Source organism: Callorhinus ursinus, unplaced genomic scaffold (genome assembly GCF_003265705.2).
Source record: "Callorhinus ursinus isolate GAN/ISIS: 27379988/994484 unplaced genomic scaffold, GSC_fseal_2.0 scaffold38, whole genome shotgun sequence".
NCBI lineage: Eukaryota > Metazoa > Chordata > Mammalia > Carnivora > Otariidae > Callorhinus > Callorhinus ursinus.
Genome location: NW_027397100.1, coordinates 12,025,298 through 12,040,634, shown reverse-complemented (window position 1 = coordinate 12,040,634; position 15,337 = coordinate 12,025,298). Strand labels below are relative to the sequence as shown.

The following is a 15,337-nucleotide window of genomic DNA, read 5'->3' as shown; positions in this document are numbered from 1 at the left end:
TGCTGGGAAGAGTGTGAGATGAGCAGTGCACCCAGCGGAAGAAACTATGGCAGCTAGCTTTAGGAAGGCTTCCTGAAGGAGGTGACATCTGAGCAGAGTCTTGCGGAGTAAGTTGTTCTGAGAGAAGCAGCTTGCAGGGGGAACGGGATGCAGAGACGTAGAAGGTCATGTAGCCCATTTGGGGACTGATGAACAAATTCAGGCGGGATAAAGATTCTGAATTTCTCAGCTTTGAAGCGTACCCACTCCACTATTTCCTGAGTTCTAATTTTTCGATACCTGGGTAGACATGGCTGGATATTCCTGCAGTTGCCTATTTGGTTTTGAAATCTCCTTTTGGAAGCACAGAGTTGGCACTTGACACAAGCACGCTGGGTCACAGATTGCTGTTAGGTTTTCCCGTTTCTCACTGTGATGCCCTCTCATGTATCTTGCTTTTTATCAATGTTCCTCTCCCTCTGCTTCCGTGTGGGTGTGACCCCTAGATGATGAGGATGTTTTTCTCTGCGGGAAGTGTAAGAAGCAGTTCAACTCGCTGCCGGCATTTATGACCCACAAGCGGGAACAGTGCCAGGGGAACGCCCCTCCCCTGGCCACGGCCTCATTGGCCACTAACAGCATCTACACGCCTTCGGCGGCCCCCACAGCGGTCCAGCAGGCCCCACCTCCTACCAATCGCCAGGTATTCGTTCATTCATTTGTGTGTTTGTTCATTCATTCATTCAACTCTTTTTTTTTTTTTAAACTTTTTTTAATTTATTTATTCATGAGAGACAGAGAGAGAGAGAGAGAGAGAGGCAGAGGGAGGAGCAGGCTCCCAAGGAGCAGGGAGCCTGATGCGGGACTCGATCCCAGGACCCTGGGATCATGACCTGAGCCGAAGGCAGACGCTTACCCTTCTGAGCCACCCAGGCGCCCCATTCAAGTCTTTTTTGTGCATGCACTATGTGTCAGGCACCGTGTGGGCACTGGGATGGACAGATATTCCACATCACTGCCCTCATGGAGGTGGGTGAGATAGTATACTATAGTATAATATAGTATAGTATACTTTTTTCAGGGGATGTTAAGTGCAGAGAGATGGGGATGCCGAGACAGGGATGGGAGGTTTTGTCATTTTGGTTTTTTTTAAATCTTTTTTTTTTTAAATTTATTTATTTGAGACAGAGAGAATGAGAGAGAGAGAGAGAGCACATGAGAGGGGGGAGGGTCAGAGGGAGAAGCAGACTCTCTGCCGAGCAGGGAGCCTGATGTGGGACTCGATCCAGGGACTCCTGGATCATGACCTGAGCCGAAGGCAGTCGCCTAACCGACTGAGCCATCCAGGCGCCGGTTTTGTCATTTTGTATATGGTGCTTGGGGAAGAGCTCTGTGAAGAGGTGACATAGGAGTGGAGGCCTAAGGTGATGAGGGAATGAGTCATGCTGCTAGTGTAGGGAAGAGTATTTCAGGAGAAGGGATCAGCAAGTACAAAGGCCTTGGCATGGGAGTGTGCTGGGTTTATTCCAGGACCAGCAAGGAGGTGAGTGTGGCTGGAGCTGAGTGAATGAGGTGGAGGATGGAAGATGATAAGTTCAGACAGGCAACAGGGGTATCCTGGTGAGCATGTGCGCCTCGTGGGCTTTTCCTCTGAGTCAGATGCGAACCTTAGGAAGGTTTTGAACAGAAGAGGGACATAGTCTGATTTACACTTAAACTAGATTACTCTGGCTGCTGTACAGAGAATAGATTTTGGTGGGAGTCAAGAGAAAAACCCAGGAGGCTTTAGGGGGCTGTTGTACCAATCCAGGCAATAGGTGGTGGTGGCTTGGCTGGATGGTGGCAGTGGAGGTGGAGAGAAGAGATGAGATTTTGGAAATGTTTTGAAGGTGGAGCCAAAAGGGCTTGCGGATAGGCTGGATGTGAGGTGTGAGATCAGGAGGAGTCAAGGGGGATCCACTGCAGAGGTGGAGTTGCCATTTACTGAAGTGGGGAAACAGCAAGAAGAAGATTTGGGAGGGATGTCAGGAGTTCAACTGGTCATGCTGGATTTGAGATACCCATTGGGCCTTTAAGTGGAGGTGGTGAAGATGCAGACAGATCTACAGGTCTGGAGGTCAGGGGAGAGCAGAGACACCCTGGGTCAGGGACTCTTGGAGGGATTAAAGAATCCTCGTAAAGGAGGCTGGACATGTCTCAGGACGCCAGGTCAAGGGGTCAAATTTCCTTCTGGCTTCCTCTTATCTCCTTATTCCTTTAAAACGTTATCTCCATCCACTGTATAGACATAATTCCTGCCGTCAGAATAAAAGCATTCACCCCCAGATCTGTAGGACTTGAATACTGATACTTCTCAGGCTGCCACAGGCCTCTCCTAATACAGAGCATGGTGATTCCCACAGGAATTCTATAGTGCTTTTGTTTTAGAATTTTTGAAGTAAGAATATATAATCTGCATGTTATTACATAATTTGGTTTTTCATGCAATACCTTTTATCTGTTGTGTAGTATTCTATGGTATGACTGTATTGTATTGTTTTACTCCGTTTCCCCTTTGATGGACACTGAGGTTCTTTCCAGTTATTCGCTGTTTGAAATAAAGCTATATAGGATACTCTTGTTCATGGACTCCCTGTGGACATGTGTGAGTGTTTCTCTAGGAGAGATACCAGAAAGTATTATTGCTGGGTCATAGGGTATTTCTCTTACAGAGAGTTATGGCTTATTCTCATTTCGTAGATAAGGAAATGGAAGTTCTGAAAGGTGGAGTGACTTGCCCAGGGTCACACAGCAGGGAGAAGTAGAGGTGGAAATGAAACACAGGGCTGTGGGGTTCCAGAGCCCGAGTCTTTTGCATCATGCCCCGTTTCCTTCCAGAGCCTCAGACATATCTCTTCTCTTCCCTTCCATTCTCTCTCTCTCATTCACACTACCCAGATCTCCACGTACATTACAGTGCCCCCATCCCCGCTGATCCAGACCCTGGTGCAGGGGAACATCTTGGTGAGTGATGATGTGCTCATGTCTGCCATGTCGGCCTTCACGTCCCTGGACCAGCCCATGCCCCAGGGCCCCCCGCCTGTGCAGGTAAGGAGGGGGCCGGCTTCTCATAGGATCTTAATTCCAGACCTGTATATTGACCGCCATGGATTTGGAACCTTGTAGAAAGAAGAGTGGATGGCCTCAGCTCTCACGCTGAAGAGAGACTGTCAGGCTCCCCTTGGCCTCCCCTGCTGTGGGTAGGGAAGGGGTCACTTCAGTTGGGACCTAGAACATGACTTTGGGGTTTCACAGCCATAGTCTGGCTATTTTGACTCCTATTTTTATTCCTTTTTTTTTTTTTTTAATAAGTAGGCTCCATGCCCAACGTGGGGCTTAAATTCATGACCCCACAACCCCAAGATCAAGAGGCACATGGTATACTGACTGAGCCAGCCAGACATCTTCCTATTTTTTCTTTTTTTTTTTTTTGTAAGATTTATTTATTTGAGAGAGAGAGTGAGTGAGCCCAGGTGTGCGTGGGGGCAGGAGGGGCAGAGAGAGGGAGAGAGAGAATCTCAAGCAGACTCCCTGCTGAGCACAGAGCCCCATGTGAGGCTCAGTCCCGTGACACTGAGATCATGACCTGAGCTGAAATGAGGAATCGGATGCCTTACCACCTGAGCCACCCAGGCATCCCCTCCTAACTTCTTAACAAAAGTGTTCCATGTCCATTGGAAAACATTAGAAAATACACAATAGAAAAGTAAAAACAAAGTTTAATTACTCATAATCTGGAAACTAGAGAGACATGGCAACTGACTACAACGTGCGATTCTTTTTTTGTGTGTGTGTTTCTTTTTCGCCTGTACTTCCCACTCCCCTTCACCCATTTTGCCCCCCCTTCCCCCGGCAATATGCAGTTCTTGGTTGGATCCTGGATTGGGGGGGGGAAATCTAAAGGCATTATTGGGACACTTTGGGGAAATGAGAATAGGAGGCATTTTAATATTTTAGATAATAGTATTATATTAACAGGTAGTTTCCTGAGCGTGACTGTCAAATTGTGGTTAAATAGGAGAATATCCCCTTCTTAGGAGATGCATCTGAATACAGTATTGAGGAAAAGAGTATTATGATGTCTGCAGCTGACTATCAAATGGCTTGCTAAAACACAAATATAACCTTGGGTGCCTGGATGGCTCAGTTGGTTAAGCGACTGCCTTCAGCTCAGGTCATGATCCTGGAGTCCTGGATCGAGTCCCACATCGGGCTCCCTGCTCGGCGGGGAGTCTGCTTCTCCCTCTGACCCTCTTCCCTCTCGTGCTCTCTATCTCTCATTCTCTCTCTCTCAAATAAATAAATAAAATCTTTAAAAAAAAACACAAATATAACCTTGAATGTATGTACGTATATACACACACACATATGTACATTGCAGATGTGGCAAAATGTTAACAACTGGTAAATTAGATAAAGTTTAAAGACTGATTGGTATGTTCTTTTTTTTTTTTTTTTTAAGTAATCTCTATGCCTGTGTGGGGCTTGAATTCACGACCCTGAGATCAAGAGTCACATGCTTTATTCACTGAGCCAGCCATGGGCCCCTGATCACTGTATTCTTTTTGCAACCTTCCTATAGGTTTGAGATTTTTTCAGAATAAAAGTTGGGGGACACCTGGCTGGCTCAGTTGGTAGAGCATGTGACTCTTGATCTTGGGGCTGTGAGTTTGAGCCCCACATTAGGTGTAGAGATTACTTAAAAATAAAATCTTTAAAAAAAATTTAAAGAATAAAAGTTGGGAAGTCAATCAGTTAATCAACCACCCCTACTCTCTCCCTCCAAAGAAAACACTGTTAGAATTTTGGTGTCTGGCTTTCCTGATCTTTAAATGCAAATAAAGAAATAGCTTTTTATTTTATTTTTTTAAAGATTTTATTTATTTGTCAGAGAGAGAGAGCGCACAAGCAGGGGGAGTGGCAGACAGAGGGAGAAGCAGGCTCCCTGCTGAGCAAGGAGCCCCATGTGGGACTCAGTCCAGGACCCTGGATCATGACCTGAAACGAAGGCAAATGCTTAACTGACTGACCCACCCAGGCATCCCGAGAAACAGCTTTTTATATAAATACATTTATAAAACACATATCTATATCAATGGACCATGTTAATATGCACTGTTCTGAAACTTGCTTTTTTTTATTTTGCCTTTTGCTTAAAATCATTATCTGTGCCTCAAATTCTATATCAGTGTTTTCTAAAATGTTCCTCAGAAGAGTGGCTCCTTGGGATGTTCCATACAAAAAGAATCTCTGGTCAAACCAGTATAGGGTGGAGGCATTCTACTTCTTTCCTTGCCCTGTCCCTGACTTTTTTTTCCTGCAGTAAAACACTTTTGATTTTTGTCACCCCAGATTTTTCCCCAAACACGTTTGACTGTGGAGCCCAAGGAGCAGCAATTAAGAGGTGCATCCTTTATAAAATACTGATCACCATCATTTTTTTTTTAAGTAAGCTTTTTGCCCAATGTGGGCCTTGAACTCACTACCCAGAGATCAGGAGTTGCATGCTCTACTAGCTGAGCCACCCAGGCACCCCTGATCACTATCATTTTAATAGCTGTTAAAGATTTCATCGTGTGGATGGACCATCCTTTGTATAGCCAGCCTTCTGTTAACAGACCTGTAGGTCATTGCCATTTTTTGCTGCTATAAAGACTACTGGGGAACCATCCATGTACGCATATCTTTGCCCACCTGCTTGATTATATTTCTATGGAATAAATTTCTAGAAGTCAGTGGCTGTGTTTCAGGGGTCCACAGCCCCCACAGTTTGGTGACTCTCTAGAAATACTCCTAGGACTTGGGATAGTTACTCATGGCTGTGGTTTCTTCCTGACAAAGGATGCACAGCAGGATCAGCAAGGGAAAAAGACATCAGTTGGAGTCTGGAGAAATCCAGGCATCGGTTTCTACTGTTCCTCCTCTTGGGGCAGTGGGGAGAGATTGCACAAAATACTTTTTCCTCCAGCAATGAAGAGCAGCAACGCGTGTGCGTGTTTCTGCCCAGGGAGCATACCTAAGATTCGAGGCTCAGGGCTTTTCTTGGGGATTGGTCATGTAGGTGCCACAGTGACCAAAATTCCAGACTCTTAGAAGGAAAGGAGGTGTTCGCCACAGATCACACTGTCTGTACAAACAATCTGGGTGACCTGGTACAGAATGGGCAGTGCCCCCAGATGATCAAAACAGCCTTATCGATCATAGGCAACCTTCCACAAGGTAGGTTCTCAGAGGCCATTCAAGAGCCGGTCCCACAAGCAAACCCTCCTAAGACAGCAACAGTGGGGCTGCTAGATCAACTCAGTTGTGTCCAAGCTGGGCCTTTTTGTCGACTTTCCTAGAGAAAAGGGGTAGTGGCACCTGGCTAATGCTTCCTCTCTATTCTTCCATGACTCTGTTGCCATGCCTCCCGTCAGCCCTGTCCTCTGAGTTGCCTTGTGAGGGGCTTTTCTTTCCACATGGCTGGCTAAGACAAATGTCCTTCCTCACTGATAACAAGACGGCTGGTGTCAAGAGGGTGTGACACTTTAATTTTCTCTTCTGATTTCAGAGCAGCCTGAACATGCATTCTGCACCCAGCTACCTCACCCAGCCTCCACCACCTCCTCCCCCACCTCCACCACTACCCCCACCCCCACCACCCCAGCCCCCACCACCCCCACCCCAGAGCCTGGGCCCCCCTGGGCGTCCCAACCCTGGCGGAAATGGTGTGGTGGAGGTGTACAGTGCCACGGCGCCCCTGGCTGGGAGCGGCACGGTGGAGATCCAGGCATTGGGAATGCAGCCCTACCCACCCCTGGAGGTGAGCAGAGGTTGGGATTTGGGATGGAGGGGGAGAAACTGGTTATGATTATCATGGGTAACCTGAACCTTTCCCAAGCACCAGCTGTGTGTCAGACACTGTGCCAGAGGTAGCATGGGAGACAAAACCAGATCAGAGGGGTAGCCACACCATAGGAGAGAAGGACTTTAATCAAGCCATCATACCTATAAAGGTAAAATACAAACCATGACAAGGTGGTTTGAAGTAGAAGTTAGCAGAAATACAAGCTACCCTCAGGGAGTGCTCAGAACATTCAGAGAACACCAATGTTTTAGGGAGAAGTTTCCAAAAAATTATCTGTGTGAACGTCTCTTACATTTTAAAAAATTTTATTTATTTATTTTTTTAGAAAGAGAAAGGAGAGAGCAGGGTGGAGGGGCAGAGGGAGAGAGAGAGGATCTCAAGCAGACTCCGCTCTGAAGCTTGATCCCACGACCCTGAGATCATGACCCAAGCCAAAATCAAAAGTCAGATGCCTGACCGACTGAGCCACCCAGGATCCCCAGTCTCTTACATTTTTAACAGGCTAGATGTATCGGTTAGCTATGGCTATGTAAGAAATATCCCAGAACTCAGTGGTATATGGCAAAATGTGTTTATTGTTCTTGCACCTACATGGCTTGCTTGGCAACCCGCTGATCTTGGCTGGGCTCTCCCAGGTGTCTGGAGATGGCAGCTATCAGCTACTATAGGATGGCCTGGGTGGGATGAGTTGGGTGACCCAGCTCTGCTCTGGCCATCTCTCATCCTCCAGTGGGCTCGCTAGGCATGTGCTTACAGCAGTGCTAGAGGTGCAGTCACCCAAGCAGAAATGGTCCTGGCCTTGTGGAGCTTAGGTTTGTGACCGGGTCTCTTCCGTTGGTCAAAGTAGGTCCCAAAGCCAGCTTAGATTTAAGGAGTAGGGAAACCGATGCCACATCTTGATGGGGAAAGCTGCAGAATCACGCTGCGAAGGGCACAGGTACTGGGAGGGGTAGAGAATTGAAGCCACGAAGCAGTCTGTGCCACCCTCATTGCCTGCTACAAGCTCAAGTGCTCAGAGTTCAGAACCTGCCCCAACCCCAGTGCTAGGAGGCACGGTTCTGACAGCAAGAGCCTGCCTGCACTTGAGGTCACATTAACCCCCCCCCTCACCTTACAATCTGGCCATACAGACATTCCATGTTTAGAGAGCATGGTTCTCTCTAAAGAGAACCAGACCAGTGGGGAAATCTGCCACCAGCCATGTGATGTTATGAGAGCCTGTGGGGGATTTATCCTAGCCTGAGGGAATAGAGCAAGCCTCCCTATGTTGAGTTAAAAAAAAAAGCAATTAAGTCAGTGAGATGCTGAGAGGGTGATGGTGGCCTGGTAGGCAGAGGGGGCCAGAGCAGAAGGAGCTGCTGCTGTTTATTTTCCATGTAGACGAGGGTGCTCTTTGAGGGCAGAGCCTGAGTCTCCTTTGATTTGGCATCCTTAGCCCCTAGCAGAGTCCCTGGCCTGTGGCACACCTATAGTAGGTGTCTGAAATAGGGCTCTCTGACCTCAGTCTCCTCTCCTCTGAAATGGGAACTCCCCTTGTAGAGCTGTTGAGGATAAAGAGAGCAAACCCAGTGGCAGTCATGTAATTACTCAGTAACGACTTGCATGATGGGTGAATTCATCCATGTGATACTTATTTATTGAGTGATGTATTGGTCAGGAAAATAGGGACCACTCTAGGTATTTCTGGCAAAGGGATTTAATTTGCTAGAGCAGCTCGTAGAACTCGGGAACATTTACATTTACCAGTTTATTAAAGGATATAATAAAGGATACAGATCAACAGCCCAACGCAGAGATACATAGGGTGAGGAGTGGGGAAAAGGGCATGGAGCTTCTGTGTGCCACTCACCCCGTATCTCCCTGTGTTAACCTGGAAGCTGTCCAAACCCACTCCTTTGGAGTTTTTATGGAAGCGTTATTACATAATCATGAGTAAGTCATTGGCTGTGGCTGATTCAGCCTCCAGCCCTTCCTCACTCCCCAGAGGTTGGGGGATGGGACTGAATGTTCCAACGCATCAGTCACATGGTTGGTCGTCTCTGCAACCAGCCTGCCCTTGGATCAGGGCCAAAAGTCACTTTCATTAATAATAAAACAAAAAAAATAGTAAGATACCCATTTCACTTTTATGGCTCTGAAGCATTTCTAGGAACTGTGGATGAAGACCAAATATATCTGACAAATACATTTTGGTCATCTGAATGAACAAGTGTATATTTTTTATGTATCATTATATTATATTATAATATATTGTAATATATAAATGAATTCACTGGTTCAACAAATATTTATTGAATGCCCACTCTGTGCCAAGGATTACTGCAGGCTTGGGGATAGAGCAGTAAACAAAAACAGACCAAAAATCCCTGCCTTCATGGAACTAGGCAGATAATAGATAAGTACATAAAACACATAATTTATTAGATAATGGTAAGTCCACAAAGAAAAAAAAAAAAGCAGAGAAGGATAGGACGTGAAGTTTTGGATAAGCCATCCTGGAAAACCCAATGAATGACGAGTAAATCAATTAATGAATTCTTCACAATGCCCCAATGTCATGATGTAAGCTTAGTGTTAGCTAGGTTTGAGTGTCTCAGAAGTCGTTTGGTATGAATGAATTTCTTGGGACTTCAGTGTCAGTTCTCAGTTGAGAGATGCATGCTGGTGTGGCATCAGGCAGGGCCAGTTAGGAAGTGGGGTTGCTGGTGAGGCAGACTTTTCTGATTTCCTGGTTCTTCTGTGCTAACAAACTACTACTACCGATAAAGCTGTAACAGCGGCTAATGTTTATTGAGTATTTACTGTATGCCAGGCACCATTCTAAGCTGTTTACATGTTAACTCATTTTTTTTTAAAGATTTTATTTATTTATTTGACAGAGAGAGAGACACAGAAAGAGTCATTTAATCCTCACCACAACCCAAGGAGAGGAGTACTCTGATTATTCCCATTTTACAGATGTGAAACTGAGAGATGTTGAAAGACTTGCCCAAGATCACTTAGATAATAAGTGGCAGAGTCAGGACTTGAACCCAGACTGCTGGCTCCAAAGCTGCTTCTAGCCTACTGGCTCCATGAAGTTCTGTAGGGTCTTGGGAGTGACTGGGGTGTCTGAGCCAGATGGAGGGGTTAGGATCGTGATTCTGGCTGCGATTAGCCGGGGCCACAGTGAGGGTACCCCTGGCTGGTATAGCTCTTTTCTATCCTTCCCAGGCCTCTCTCCCTCACTGTGCTGTCCTTCTAGGTGCCAAACCAGTGTGTGGAGCCTCCAGTATACCCCACCCCTCCGGTGTACAGCCCCGGCAAACAGGGATTCAAACCGAAAGGACCAAACCCAGCTGCCCCCATGACCAGTGCCACGGGGGGCACGGTGGCCACCTTTGACTCCCCACCAACACTGAAGACCCGCCGGGCAAAAGGGGCCAGTGGACTCCCAGAAGGTAGACCTGCCGCCTGCCAGGGGCATCTTTCTTCAGCATTCTCCTGTCCATAAGGCTGCTTGGGTCTGGTCTTCCTTTTTATGATGGTTAGGATTAAGTGTGGTTGCATGTAGTGGAGTGACTTTAAAATGATCGAATTTTATTTTTCTCCTGTGCAAAACAAGGCCAGTGGCAGGCAATTTGGAAATTGTGTGCTTGTATGGTCATTTCTTCTGTCTTTCTGCTCTGCTACCCCTAGGGCATAGCTTCTGTTATCAGGGTGCCTCATCATCTAAGATGGCTGCTGGAGTTCCAGTCATCGATTTCATATTCCAGGCAGTAAAAAGGATAAAAGGGGCATCTTCCAGCTTCCAGAAGTTCTGCATGATGCTTTTACTTTCATCTCATGGATCGCAATTTAGTCACATGACTCTAGCTGCAAAGGAAGCTGGGAAATGTCTTTTTTAGCCAGAAACATTGATGTTCCCACTATTCGGGGGATTTGTGAGGAAAGAAGGCAGGTAGTGGATATCAGGCAGGCAGGCAGTGGTGTCTTCCACCCCTTTAGAGATGCTAGCGATGGGACAGGGGCAGTGTTAGACAGTGGTGGTGGAGGAGGGCACAGAAATCAAGAATCTTTCAGGGGCTTTCCAGTCAACTACTTTCATCCCTCCTTCCTTCCTCCCACAGATATATGTTGAGCATCTGTGTGCCAGGCTCAGTGTCAGGTGCTGAGGATCCAGCATCGTGGTCCATGATTTCTCCGCCCTCGGTTATAGTTAATGGGAGAGACAGACAGGGAAAACAGGATAACTATTTACGGGTTGCGCCAGGAAGGAGCTTAACAGGGTACTATGATTGAGAATACTGGGGAGAGACTGGAAAATGAGGCTACCTCTCTATCTAGGGATGAGAAGGAGGCAGCTTTGTGGCTATCTGAGGGATGAGCAGGAATAGCAGGTGCTGAAAGAGGGCCACGTTTGAGGTCTTTCAAGGTTAGCAAGGAGTCCACTGCCGCTGCATGGAGAGAATGATGAGGTTGGCAGGAAGAAGAGGATGCATAGCCCTGTAGGCCGCAGCAGAGAGGCTGGAATTTTATCCGAGGGCAGAGGGGAGCCTTTCAGAGGTGGTTCTGCTCTTCGAGGCAGAACATTGCCCGGGCTTTCCTCCTCCAGGCACTGTGAGAGGCTCTGTGCTGCTTCTCCTGCCTGTCTGCAGGTATAGACCTCCCTTGGCTTTCTGGCCCCACGTCCAATGGGTAGAGTGGTAGGAGGCTGATCTTGTTGCCTTCAGTTATGCCCCCAGCCTCACCGTTCCCAACCCCCCACCCCACCTTGTTTTTCAGCTGCAGGGAAGCCAAAGGCTCAGAAACTCAAGTGCTCATACTGTGACAAGTCATTCACTAAAAACTTCGACCTGCAGCAGCACATCCGAAGGTACCCAGGCATGGTGGGGCCGGTGGCTCCTCAGCAGCCCTGGCTGGAGGGCCTTCCACAGTAGAAGCAAGGCTCCCTTCTCAGTCCCCTTGCCAGGGTGGTGACCAAGGCCCCATCCATCCTGTCATGGTTCTCAGACCTTCGGTCCAAGTCAGGTCGGTTTTCCCTCTTCTGTCTCAGGAGCAGTAGGAGGGATCTGTGAAAGTTGTGGGACCTGCTCACTGTGGTGGAGAAGGTCCAAGCCAGGCAGGGTCGGGGAAGAAATGTACTTGAACTGTGGGGCCTTTGAAGGAGTGAGGTGCCTCAAGGTGCCTCAATCTTCACCTCTGCAGAAAGGGCTGACCTCAAGGGCTGCCATGCCACGCTGTGTGAATATGACCGCGAGTTCTGCTCACTCAGGACTAACCGTGATACCTCCTGTCCCAAGAACATGCAGGGAGCCCCTCTGGGCCTCGGCCTTTCCATCTTTGAAGTGCGGGGTGGGGGTGGGTCTTGTTCCATGTTTCTCACAGAAAGGGATACATTGGTACCTGATTTTAGGTGGTTTGTGGTTACGGTGTCAAGAAGTTCTTAAGGATGTAGAAAATTATTCTCTTTTCAAATTCTTTCAGTCCTCGGAGAGTCAAAGGAGAAAGCCTAGGTTTGGTGCTAGTCTGTGTTGAACACCTTTCACATACGTGCTCATCTTTTATAGCAAAGAGAGAAGGAGAGAGCATGTTGATGCATGCACACGTGCACACCTCAGATTCCAATCGTGACAGGCAACAGCTTCTCATTAGACCAGGGTTTCTCATCCTTGGCACTATTGACTTTTATTGTCTTATTTATTTATGTATGTCTGTATGTCTGTCTGTTTGTATGTATGTAACGTAGGCTCCACACCCAGGGTGGAGCCCGGTGTGGGGCTTGAACTCAGGACCCTGAGATCAAGACCTGAACAGACCTGTACCTCTGAAGCCAATAATACATTATATGTTGATTGATTGAATTTAAATTAAAAAAATTTTTTAGTTAAATTAAAAAAAAAAAACACCTCACTAGTCTACACTAGTGCTGCTCAATAGAACTTTCTGCAGTGATGGAAATGCCCAAATTGGCAGTGTCCAGTAGGGTAGCCACTGACCATATGCGGCTGCTGAGCACTTGCAATGTGGCTAGTCTAAGAAACTGAATTTTTTTTTTATTAACATAATGTATTATTTATTTCAGGGGTACGGGTCTGTGATTCATCAGTCTTACACAATTCACAGCACTCACCACAACACATACCCTCCCCAGTGTCCATCAGCCAGCCACCCCATCCCTCCCACCCCCACCACTCCAGGAACCCTCAGTTTATTTCCTGAGATTAAGAGTCTCCCTCTCTGGTTTTGTCTTGTTTCATTTTTTCCTCTCTTCCCCTATGATCCTCTGCTTTGTTTCTCAAATTCCTCATATCAGTGAGATCGTATGATACATGTCTTTCTCTGATTGACTTATTTCGCTTAGCATAATACCTTCTAGTTCCATCCACGTCATTGCAAATGGCAGGAAACTGAATTTTTAATTTAATTTTAATGAATTTAAACAGCCCCGTGTGGCTTGTGTCAACCTTATTGGACAATGCAGCTCTATAGATCTTAATGACATTTTATAAATTATTGCATTTTTGGTTACTTTGTATTTATGATAAGTGGTTTTCCATATAACAACAGGAAGCTTAATTTTTTAAATTATTTTAAGTTTCAAAAGAGCAGATTGAATGGAAGGGAAATATTAAATAATGGTACAAGTTCTGTGCTGTGACTGTGCCATTTCTCCTTCAGAGAATAAATCCCTGTTCGAGAGGGCTTAAACAATTAGGAAATGTTTCCTCTCACCGTATGGAGAAGGCCCACAGGGAAGGTGAGCTCCAGGGCTGGTTGATTCAGCAACTCAGTAATGTCACCAAGAGCTCAGGGTCTTTCTGCCTGTGGCCTGCTGGCTTGTCCTCATGGTGTCACCATGATGGCCACCAGCATCCGCATGCTCTGTCTGGGCCTTCTTGGGGGTTGTGAGCTCCTCTGCTGAGGTCACATCCCAGTTCCACATGAGGGTGCTGACAAGCTTTGTTTCCCATAGCCACACCGGTGAGAAGCCCTTCCAGTGCATTGCATGTGGCCGTGCCTTTGCCCAGAAATCTAATGTCAAGAAACACATGCAGACTCATAAGGTGTGGCCTCCAGGGCGTAGCGGTGGCACTGTCTCTCGCAACTCTGTGACTGTACAGGTCATGGCCCTCAACCCCAGCAGGCAGGAGGACGAGGAAAACACAGGTAGGTAGAAGTGGGGAATGCCATTGTTCCCATACCTGTCCTCTGAAGCTTCATGGGTTTTATTCCTAGCTGTGTGACCTTGGGCAACCTCCTTGACCTCTCTGGGCTTCAGTCTACTTTATCTATAAAATGGGGCATAGCATGAAAGGAGGGATGACAAATGTACAGTATGCCTGGCCTTACTCTAATACTGTACCCTTGGAAGACAACACTAATCACTCACCTGTCTTTTGCTGTGCCTGGATCCTACCTCAGAATCTACTTTCAATCTATTGCTCCAGGCAGTCACTATCAGTTACCTTGAAATTGAAACCTGTTTGACGTCCATGGGCTTAAGTTTCCAAAGCCCCTTATACTTTGTAGAATTCCCATCCGAGCCATCACTTGTCCCTGAGCTAGTGATCATGTTCCTGATATTGGCTTAATTCCTGTTCTGTATGGGGCTTGAGGAGTCACTAGGCCTGGAGCAGTGCTGTTAACAAAAATGTAATATGAACAACATATACAATTTAAAACCTTCTAGTGGCTACATTAAAACAATACTTAAAAAAAGTGAAATTAATTTAATTTTATTTTTTTTAAGATTTTATTTATTTGAGAGAGAGAATGAGATAGAGAGAGAGCATGAGAGGGGGGAGGGTCCGAGGGAGAAGCAGACTCCCTGCTGAGCAGGGAGTCCGATGCGGGACTCGATCCCGGGACTCCAGGATCATGACCTGAGCCGAAGGCAGTCGCTTAACCAACTGAGCCACCCAGGCGCCCAAAAGTGAAATTAATTTTAATCATATGTTTTATTTAACCTAATTATCATCCTAGTATATAAGGAAAGTATTAATGAAACATTTTATATTTTTTTATGCTAAGTTTTCAAAATCCAGGGTGTATTTATGGGTATAGCGTATCTGGATCTGGACTAGCCACATTTCGAGTTCTCAGTCACCACATGTGGCTCGTGGCCACTCTATTGGACAGTGTAGGGCCAGAGCTAAGCCTTTCCTGTACAGTCCTCCGGGTGAGCAAAGCCTGCCACATACCGGTGAACGAAGGGGGTGTTTTGCTGCCTGAGCAGCCTGTGGCCACTTTTATTTGACCCTCCTACTGGAACTAGCCCTACAGTGTGTTTAGTCAGTCTCTGTGTGCCCTGTGCATTTTTTTGAGCTCCTGGGGAAGAATCTGTTTCTTATTTTTTTTTTTTCAAAATTCCTACAGTGCCTAGCACCAGGGGTTCAACCATATAGCAGATATTTATGGAGGCCTCTGTAGAGATGAGGTCAGAGGCCCCTGCCCTCAGAGAGTGAGAGAAGGGCAGCTGAACAAATGATT

General features: G+C 46.7%; 1 protein-coding gene across 3 annotated transcripts in view; it reads left to right on the top strand.

The window, feature by feature from the left end:
- Positions 1-15,337, top strand: part of ZNF341 (zinc finger protein 341) — a 42,542-nt gene that overhangs the window by 6,669 nt on the left and 20,536 nt on the right. For all 3 annotated transcript variants that reach the window (XM_025875830.2, XM_025875828.2, XM_073880538.1), the window contains exons 3-8: positions 486-682; positions 2,917-3,066; positions 6,569-6,820; positions 10,110-10,305; positions 11,630-11,720; positions 13,821-14,014. In XM_025875830.2, coding sequence (XP_025731615.1) covers positions 486-682; positions 2,917-3,066; positions 6,569-6,820; positions 10,110-10,305; positions 11,630-11,720; positions 13,821-14,014 — 1,080 coding nt within the window. The remainder of the gene's footprint in view (positions 1-485; positions 683-2,916; positions 3,067-6,568; positions 6,821-10,109; positions 10,306-11,629; positions 11,721-13,820; positions 14,015-15,337) is intronic.